Source organism: Oncorhynchus masou, unplaced genomic scaffold, assembly GCF_036934945.1.
Source record: "Oncorhynchus masou masou isolate Uvic2021 unplaced genomic scaffold, UVic_Omas_1.1 unplaced_scaffold_1709, whole genome shotgun sequence".
NCBI classification, from domain to species: Eukaryota; Metazoa; Chordata; class Actinopteri; order Salmoniformes; family Salmonidae; genus Oncorhynchus; species Oncorhynchus masou.
Genome location: NW_027016699.1, coordinates 108,116 through 118,614, shown reverse-complemented (window position 1 = coordinate 118,614; position 10,499 = coordinate 108,116). Strand labels below are relative to the sequence as shown.

The 10,499-nt window shown below is 45.0% G+C and overlaps 1 protein-coding gene across 1 annotated transcript; it reads right to left on the bottom strand.

The window, feature by feature from the left end:
* Positions 1 to 624: 624 nt before the first annotated feature.
* LOC135539044 (uncharacterized) lies at positions 625 to 8,344 on the bottom strand (the record flags this gene model as incomplete). Its single annotated transcript, XM_064964926.1, has 13 exons — positions 8,320 to 8,344; positions 8,090 to 8,214; positions 3,937 to 4,113; positions 3,619 to 3,715; positions 3,192 to 3,415; positions 2,863 to 3,016; positions 2,563 to 2,774; positions 2,256 to 2,373; positions 1,866 to 2,071; positions 1,652 to 1,769; positions 1,376 to 1,545; positions 891 to 950; positions 625 to 775 (listed from the first exon to the last, which is right to left on the bottom strand). Coding segments are annotated over exons 1-13 (1,837 nt in total), but the record flags the coding sequence as incomplete, so codon positions are not given.
* Positions 8,345 to 10,499: the final 2,155 nt, after the last annotated feature.

Sequence of the window (10,499 nt, the reverse complement as noted above, 5' to 3'; positions counted from 1 at the left end):
TAACTGAAAATGGCCACGGTTAGAACTGCTGATCCCCCCCTTAAAGGCCAACATGCGTCTTAAGTGACATGAAAGCGTCGCACAAAGCATTTACCGAGCCAACTTATTTCCCAAATAAAGTCCTCACTTGTGATATAATCCCCAAACTGGATGCAGCCACATCCCATAACAACCAGGACAAGGTACAGATTGTAAGAACATATTTATTAAGAACCAGACTTAATTATATTCAAACACCGCAACCACTCCCGATTCAGTCAGTGGTTTCATTTGTTCCTGTGGAGAGAATAAAATGAAGTTCGATCTCATCCAGGAATATGACATGTAGAACAGATCTCTCCATCTCATACCATTGTATGGAGAGTGACTGGGGTCTGGGCCTAAGTGGTTCCTTTAGGTTGGTTCATTTGCCAGCTGAAGACTTTGACGTATTTAGCCCTAGGGTTGATGCCAGGCATTTCCCTCCCAGGACTAAGGCCTGTGCTGGAAGTAGTTGTGGAGGTCAACGGTCTTCTGGTGGTGGGTGGAAAGGTGGGCTGAAATGCTATGATTGGACAGAGAGTCAGGTGTAAAAAGCTGTAGCAGTTACCACCCTCTTTAGCTGCACAACTACCGAACACTTACTTGTTACAGGAACTCTAGTCAAGATGGTGCCAACTCCCGGAGAGTCTGCATCAAAGCGCCAATATGCAAACAGCTTGTATAGGTCACTCAGTGGATAGACACACCGAACTGTAATCCTAAAAAGAGAGCTGAACATTAAAGCCACAAGTGCCTGTAGTGAGAGATAATGACTGACGTGAATATGGGTTAAAATAAATGAGGCAGTAGATTATTCGTGAAGTCACGTACACAGAGGCAGTATCGCTGGTTTTGACTGGTGCATTCACAGATCGGATCTTGTGCTCAACGTTGATCTCATTTTCATAGGTAACATGCTGATGGTCAACCTAGATGACAAGAGGAATTCACAAGCCTGAACAAAATTCTATGAAAATTATCAAACTATTGCAAGCCATGTCTATAAACTAAATGGTTGTTCCCTTGACAGGCCTCATGAGAAATATAGACACCTGTCAGTCAAAGTGAATATTAATTTAAATATTCAGCCTGTATGAGATGGAGGCTTGCTGATCTCGTGGACCGATTCTGCGCCTGAACCAATGACGGGATGCATTGATAACAGCAGTAGTTCCAGCGTTTATTTGGACGCATCAGGATTGGGCAAATTCTAAGACCTAAGTCATGCAGCTGAACAAATTAAGCAAGATGAGTTCTGGGTCACCAGGTTAGATGCTGACAAACTCATTTGAAGTAGTCACTGGTAGGGCCAGTCACTTGAATGATTCAAATTGTATGGGTTGGACAGTTATACCTGGACCCTGGTACCACAGGTGTGGAGTCCAAAGCTAAAGAGAACCCTAGTGCCATCTGTCTCTTGAGGCCTGCAGGTAGAGTCCAGGAGAAAGGTTCCGTTGGGTTCAGCTCCAGGGATGGCCAGAGTCACATCAGTAACCACTGTCACCACCCCTTCAGTGGAACACACTAGAGAAAGTTGTGTTAGAGCTGGGCTAGAACAAAGTGAATGAGCAACACTAATCAGTCAGGCAATAAATTAAGTTGAAGGCAAAGATGAGGCACTAGTAGTTACCTATGACCTCAGTAGTCTGGAAGAGACAAGCTTTGGCCAAGGAACTCTTGACCTCCAAGGTCTTTGGAAGTCGTGAGTGAATTTCAAATGAGCCGTAGAACTGCTTCAAATTGATGTCCTGGGAGAAAAAAAAGCAGGTACATTTTAAATAATTATAACTCCTACTTGAGCCAACGACAAGCCAATTTAAGCGCTTGACCAATGAGCATCTCACCTTATAAGTGTAGCCAACAGAGAAGAGGGGCACTTCCAGGGTCAGACTCTTGCTGTCATTCTGCATGATGTAGCCCCGCTTGGCTGCCAGATTTGCGGTCAGAATGTAGGGGCCAACGCCCACCTCCCACAGGTAGTCAAATGGCTTATGGGACATCTGGAAACTGATGCTTTTCTCATTGCAGACGCCTTTGAAGACCGGAGGAACTGACGAAGAGAAGATCGGGCCAATAGTTTAGTCAATAGTGCCAAGATGACATCAGGGGTAAACAATGGTAGATCGCTGGGCTGCATCCACATTAAGCAGTGGTCAGAACCAGAAGGCTCGGAAAACCATCTTGAGAAATCGCATTCCATCCCAGGTCTCTCACTGAAGTTCAAGTCAACTTACAGACATCATTGAACTGAGCCACGACTGAGGCCAGGTAGTAGAAGGGCTCCTCTTGAGGCAGGATGACCAAAGTGTAGTTGATGTCCATCGAGAACTGAAGAAGCCCCTCTGGAGAGTACTATGGATATGAACACTCATTGAGAAACAAAATCTTATATCCACAAACTAGGGGTGAATCTCAGGTCCCCATAACCCATTGGAGAAAGTTCAGGGGAGGAACCTTGGATATCCTCCAATGAGAAGTCACGAGGAAATACTGAGAGACCACAGTAGTTCATTAGAGAGTAAACACAAAATTTCTCTTTACCAGCTTGTGAACAGCAGCATCCTCAAATGGCAGCCTGAGAATGTAGGCATGAAGGTTACTATTGGGCTGGGGGACCGTGGTTATGACGAGGCCACTTTTAGTCGCCTCTAGTATGGTGAAGTTGTGACCATTGAGCTTCACAGCCACCAGGTCAACATCGTAGTAAAGGTTCCCCAGGTAAACAGTAAACACACGATCCTCAAGGACTGTTTCTGTGGTGGGAGAAGGACAACAGGGTCATTAGCAATCATGACCACGGAGCTGAAGATCCACTTCGGATTGGCTAGTAGAACTCCTTACGGTTAATGATGGAGAGGTGCTGGATCAGAAGAGGTGTGTTCATGGGCCTGTGGAGGCGGAGTCTGGTCTCCACACCACAGTCATCAAGAAAGATTTGTTCATAGTAGAGACGGATCACATAGAACTCATGATACATGTTGTCCTTCACAAAGCTCTGGAAGAGTTGAAACCGTTATGAAGCATCTGCCATGAGGTTATATGGTACAAAGTAGAATATTCAAGGTGTACAGAGGACATGAGTGACTGAAGCCAATTGAAGCTTCTCTGGATCAGAATAAAAGGTAAGTCTCCATGTGAATGGTCAGATGCCGGCCTAGTAAGCTACTGACTTTTCTGTATCCTCCGGCAGCGTTGAAAGGGATGCTGATCTGGACAGTGGTGTCACTGATGTCCAGGCTGTAGCCTCGCTCTGCTGTGATGGGCTCATCCAGGAGCTGACCATCCACCCCCATTGAGATCTTGCTGCTCTCCAACCCAGAGAGGCCAGAGACCAGCGGGGACAGCAGAGTGGGGGTCTGCCAGACCAGCCCCGCCCCATCATACATCCCTTCATCTGGAAAGACATTACAAGTGTTAAGACCCTGTGAGCAATTATTCCTCTGCAACTGAATGATCAAAACATCTCACTGATCTGAAATAACTTCATAGGTGAAAGTATTATTTGCTTAACTGTGCCATCACTATTGCTTAAGACAATCAAGTCCCTTCAGGTCCGAACCATGATAATGTGGAACCTGATATTGCACTGGAACTTACTAGTGCTGCACGCAACAATCCAGTCCACCATCATAACCACCCATCTCTGCCTGGAGAACAGTATGGGATGGACCACCTCCACCATTGAACCATTGATCTGGAATTGAAGAATGGATCAAGTGTACTTGCCAACAGTGCATTTCAGTAGTCTAAATAAGTGGCTTCCTTCCCATCCTGCATAACCCTGGCTTTAAACATTACGCAATGAAAGACCCTCTCGGAATACAACCACCAGTCGAGGTCGTTAATGTCAAATTAAGCAAGCCTGAAGACAACCAAGATAAAGGAAGCCATTGAACGGGACATTTAAATCCTCACCATGGAGACAGACCCCATGACAGACCGTGGTGTGTAGGGTGAGCGGAACACCAGTCTCCCCTGGGTGAGGTGGAACACGTAGCCCAGCTCCCGAGCCTCTGAGAATGACATGGGAATCAGCTGCTTCCCCTCCTGCTGGAACATCACCTGCCAGGTAGACGTGGCAGAGCTGTGGGCCTGATGCGGGAACAAGAGACAGGGCATGCATGGTGGTATTGGGGACAAACTGGTGGAGCTCATCTAATTGATAATTTGCCATATAGCCTTTAGCTTACTTTAGCAAGGGCAGCAGTCCAGGCATCTGTTGTACCAGACAGACAGGAAACGTCACTCCTCATTGACACCTACAGGGTAACATAACATTCTCCTATAAAAACACAAGCCCACCTCCACGAGCCCTGATGCATGGATCTAGACTATATCAGTACCTCCATATAGTTCTCCTCACAGCTGACTTCTCTGGGGGACCAGGGTAGAGGGAGGAAGCAGGTTGCATTCACAGTGTAGGTGGTTTCCACTCCACTTGCAGCAGTTGTAATCAAGTTAAAGCTAAAAGTGAACACCTCATCGTCCTAAGATACAAAAACAAGACCTTCAACTGAGATAGCTGGTAGTAATTTAACTAGAAAATATAATTTTAAAGCCCTTCCCATGGGCACAGATACCAACTCAATGGCTACTCCACATTGGTTCAATGTAATTGAAATGTTGATTTAACCAGTGTGCCCATGGGTTGTGGCTTTGAAAAGTCCCCAATGCACAGAAAATATATGAACCTGGTTGTCAGTGTGGCAGGAGAAGTAGGAGGCTCTGAGTTCAACATGGCCAGGCAGAGGGAGGATACTGAACATGTAGCCACACTCTGACCCATACTGCTTAGTGATGGGGTGAACGCCATCAGCATCTAGATAGGGGTAAAGAACTGGGTCAAATCAAATGATTTGAATATGCTCAAGTCCAATACTAAATAAAAATCAGTTTATTCTTAAGTGGTCTGTTGGGGAATAAATCAGAATTAGTTGGTAACATAGGTAAGATGTTTTATATTCATAAGTTACTTCTGATCAGAATGTTGTTATTGTATAATACTGTGGCGGGGTTGCAGTATCTGTTCTATGTCAAGACTAAGTTGCTTGGGCCGGAGAGAGGTCAAGCGTGTATCTCTTGGCTCCACAATGTCTGTGTGCCAGTCAGTGTGTCTCTGATCTTGTCAAGATAGGATGATTTGATATATGCCTGTTGATATGGAGGATTGGTTTATGGTTCTGAGTTTGAGAAAGGAGACAAAGCTGAACGATGAATTATGCTGATGCTGTCTTATCCTGTGTGTGTTTTTGCTATTAAAAGGATCTCAGTTGCAATGTAGAAGGGACTCAGAGAATTCATTGATAGACACTGAATTGATCTGAGAGTCACAGGGTTGTGAGAGCTCATATAATTAAAGATAGACTTTAATAATTAACTCTGACTTGTGTGTGGTTTGCTCTCATGATTTGGTAAATAGAGGAAATTTCCACGACAGGTCCAACAGGCACAGTGAGAGACTGAAATATACTGCAGGGAGAGATTTCATGTTAGCACCACCTACCAAACCCTGGCCAAGACATGTTAAGCTGCCAAGTTCATGAGCTGACCAAACCTGGTTTCAGGCCCATTTTGCATCAGAATTAAAGGTTAAAAGCCTACTTACCAACCGCTTCAAAGCGAGGTTTGTTCCCAGCAAATTGGAGTTGGGTTGTTACCAACATGTATCGATCCCGGCACGCAGTCTCAATGGCCCCTATATAGACACACAAGGTGAGAATCTGAAGGGTGGACACTAAATGATTCTGACCAACAATTCATACCAGTGTTCTATAGCTTGTATAAAAGGCTCATCTGACCCAATTTAAGTTTCTTACCTCTTGGAAGGTCAGAACAGTTTACACTAGGCCATACAGACAGGAGTACAAATACTCTAAGAAAAACAATAGCACAGGTCAATAAAGGTTGCCAGCATCAAAACACTTATTCAAAACATTTAAGCCCATCACCAAACTTACCCCAAACAAAACCCAAAAGCCATTGCCACTGAGCAGTAGAAGTGTCTAACCAGGAAGAGCTAGTAAACTACACCTGCTAGTTAACACAACATCAACTATCACGTACTGACAATATACTAGACAAAACAACAGTTGATGAGTAGTATGTTCTCTTTCTGGCACTTTTATATGGGGGTGGTGCTGTGATTGAGGTAATTCATTAGCTAATTGGGTCACATGGTTGGTCATCTTGCGAGAGCCTAGGTGCGCAGCTAAATAGTCTGAAGTGGATTCCTCTACTCATCTCCTCTCCTTCCCCCTTTCTTAGGATGTGTTTTCCATCTCCACTGAACAACAATATAAACGGATCATGTAAAGTGTTGGTTCCATGTTTCATGAGCAGAAATAAAAGATCCCAGACATTTTCCATACGAACGAAACTTTGTGCACAAATTTGTTTACATCCCTGTTAGTGAGCATTTCATAAGCTGCAGACAATGAACACAATTGCATTTTATCTATGGCAATTTGACCCCACTCCGGGATGCTGTCCTTCTTGGCAGAGTTTCAAAGGAAAAGCCATATCTCATACTGGCCAATGAAAAGAAGAGATTAAGATGGGCAAAATAACACAGACACTGGACAGAAGAACTCTGCCTAGAAGGCCAGCGTCCCGGAGTCGCCTCTTCACTGTTGAGACTGGTGTTTTGCGGGTACTATTTAATGAAGCTGCCAGTTGATGACTTGTGAGGTGTCTGTTTCTCAAACTATTTTTTTATTTTAAATATATATTTTAATCTCCATTGTTTTTTATTTTCTTTGATGCAAGTTGCTCAATGCTTTTCTACCCTCTTAGGAGGACACGGTGTTCACCTTTAACTTCAACTTGTTCATGACTAACAACAGTGGAGACAAGCTACAACATATCTAACACCTGGTCTCCTCTGCCCAAGTCTCCAGAGAAATTAGCTGTGAGCACATCACAGAGGTACTGATCTATGGTTCTATACTGAACCAAAATATAAATGCAACATGCAACAATTTCAAAGATTTTACCGAGTGACCGTTAATATTTTTTTTGAACATTTTATTTTACCTTTATTTAACTAGGCAAGTCAGTTAAGACAAATTCTTATTTTCAATGAGGGCCTACTAGGGAACAGTGGGTTACAACTGCCTGTTCAAGGGCAGAAGGACAGATTTGTACCTTGTCAGCTCGGGGATTTGAACTTGCAACCTTTCAGTTACTAGTCCAACGCTCGAACCACTAGGCTACCCTGCCGCCCCATATGAGGAATCCAGTCCATTGAAATTAATTAATTAATCCCTAATCTATGGATTTCACATGAATTCAGATACGCATCTGTTGTTCACAGATGCCTTTAAAAAAAAGTAGGAGCGTGAATCAGCAAACCCATCAGTTTCTGCTGTGACCACCATATGCCTCATGCGGTGCGACACATCTCATAGAGTTGATCTGGCTGTTGATTGTGGCCTGTGGAATGTTGTCCCACTCCTCTACAATGGCTGTGCGAAGTTGCTGGATATTGGAGGGAACTGAAACACGCTGTCGTACACGTCGATCCAGAGCATCCCAAACACGCTCAATTGGTGACATGTCTGGTGAGTATGCAGGCCAAGGAAGAAATGGGACATTTTCAGCTTCCATGAATTGTCTACAGATCCTTGCGACATTGGGCCGTGCGTTACCATGCTGAAACACGGGGGGGATGGCGGCTGATGAATGGCACGATAATGGGCCTCGGGAGCTCGTCACAGTATCTCTGCACATTCAAATTACCATCGATATAATACAATTGTGTTCATTGTCCGTAGTTTATGCCTGCCCATACCATAACCCCACGGCCACTCATGTTGACATCAGCAAACCGCTCACCCACAAGATGTCTACCATCTGCCCGGTTCATTTGAAACCTGGATTAATCCTTGTAAAGCACACATCTCCAGCATGCCAGTGGCCATTGAAAGTGAGCATTTGCCCACTGAAGTTGGTTACAATGCCAAACTGCAGCCAGGTCAAGACCCTGGTGAGGACTACAAGCATACAGATGATTTTCCCTGAGATTGTATCTGACAGTTTGTGCAGAAATTCTTCAGTTGTCTAAACCCACAGTTTCATCAGCTGTCCGGGTAGCTGGTCTCAGATGATCCCGCAGATGAAGAAGCCGGAGGTCACGGGCTGGCGTGGTTACACGTGGTCTGCGGTTGTGAGGCCGGTTGGACGAACTGCCAAATTCTGTAAAACGACATTGAACGCGGCTTATGGTAGAGACATGAACATGTAATTGTCTGGCAACAGCTCTGGTGGACGTTCCTGCAATCATGCAAATTGCACACTCACTCATAACTTGAGACATCTGTGGCATTGTGTTGACAAAACTACACCATTTAGTGGCCTTTTATCCCCAGCGGTTTAATCAGATTCTTGACATGCCACACCTGTCAGGTGGATGGATTATCTCAGCAAAGTTAAAATGCTCACTAACTGGTAAAATACATTTGTGCACAAAACGTGAGAAATAAGTTGTGTATGGAACAGTTCAGGGATCTTTTATTTATACTTTGGTTCATTTTCAGTCCCTATACCCACAATGTATTTGTCTGAAACAGTGGGTAAACTGCCTACCCTCTCAGCAGAGGCAATTTTACACAAACACATGCAAAACAGGTAGCCGTCATTAAATATACGGGTTCAAGCAAACGTCGACACCCAAGTTCATGAGCTGTCCATTAGTCATGAGTTGAATGCGTGGCATTTTCACCGATCACGCGACAAAACACCTTTCATTACATTGTTTTGTAATTAAGAAATATAACTTACGATTCCTGGATCTCTGAAAATGCCTACGGTCACATTTGTCTCGCTGTGAGAATAGTTGTGTACACAAATCCAAAAATATAGGCCTATGCCATTGCATAATCAAATGCTTCCAACCAAAAGTAAACTATAGGCCTACCATTGGTGTCTAGCTGAAGGCTAGTTGTCTGGAGCAATTTGACCAGTCAAATGTGATCCCTGATTATCAAATCAACCAACACTGAAATAGCCTGTTAATGACACTTCCATCAATGAACAAGCTGGACCACCGCCAACTTTAAAGATTTTAATTGGCTGAATCACTTCTACCAGGATATGACTTGTGCCAACTGTCGTAGTGCAATCTAGACCTATGCCACGTTCTGATGGGACTAATAACAATTTAGCATTTCAGTCACACAACTTGACACTGGCTGATGCAGTGTGTTGTGTAAGGTCAGAATTGGGGTACCTGTTAACAGCCTTAAAAGCATCCAGGTAAAATGTGTATAACGCGACAGTGTATGAGCCTTAAATTCTAGGCATAACCAAGTGGTCAGACACTCATTCTAACACCCTTTGAATTCACAGACATTGAAACAGCATGGTAAAAAAAGCAGCAATAGCCTTAGATTGTTCTGTCTACAGAGGCTTTAAGTTCTAGGATGAGTAGGAGTCATCTGTAGTTACCCATTGATTTGGACTAATATAGCTTAATGCCACTAGCTTGCTTTACTCCATTTCTAGTAAAACTATCCTCATTTACATCATACATTTAAGTCATTTAGCAGACGCTCTTATCCAGAGCGACTTACAAATTGGTGAATTCACCTTCTGACATCCAGTGGAACAGCCACTTTACAATAGTGCATCTAAGTCATTTAAGGGGGGGTGAGAAGGATTACTTTATCCTATCCTAGGTATTCCTTGAAGAGGTGGGGTTTCAGGTGTCTCCGGAAGGTGGTGATTGACTCCGCTGTCCTGGCGTCGTGAGGGAGTTTGTTCCACCATTGGGGGCCAGAGCAGCGAACAGTTTTGACTGGGCTGAGCGGGAACTGTACTTCCTCAGTGGTAGGGAGGCGAGCAGGCCAGAGGTGGATGAACGCAGTGCCCTTGTTTGGGTGTAGGGCCTGATCAGAGCCTGGAGGTACTGCGGTGCCGTTCCCCTCACAGCTCCGTAGGCAAGCACCATGGTCTTGTAGCGGATGCGAGCTTCAACTGGAAGCCAGTGGAGAGAGCGGAGGAGCGGGGTGACGTGAGAGAACTTGGGAAGGTTGAACACCAGACGGGCTGCGGCGTTCTGGATGAGTTGTAGGGGTTTAATGGCACAGGCAGGGAGCCCAGCCAACAGCGAGATGCAGTAATCCAGACGGGAGATGACAAGTGCCTGGATTAGGACCTGCGCCGCTTCCTGTGTGAGGCAGGGTCGTACTCTGCGGATGTTGTAGAGCATGAACCTACAGGAACGGGCCACCGCCTTGATGTTAGTTGAGAACGACAGGGTGTTGTCCAGGATCACGCCAAGGTTCTTAGCGCTCTGGGAGAAGGACACAATGGAGTTGTCAACCGTGATGGCGAGATCATGGAACGGGCAGTCCTTCCCCGGGAGGAAGAGCAGCTCCGTCTTGCCGAGGTTCAGCTTGAGGTGGTGATCCGTCATCCACACTGATGTGTCTGCCAGACATGCAGAGATGCGATTCGCCACCTGGTCATCAGAAGGGGGA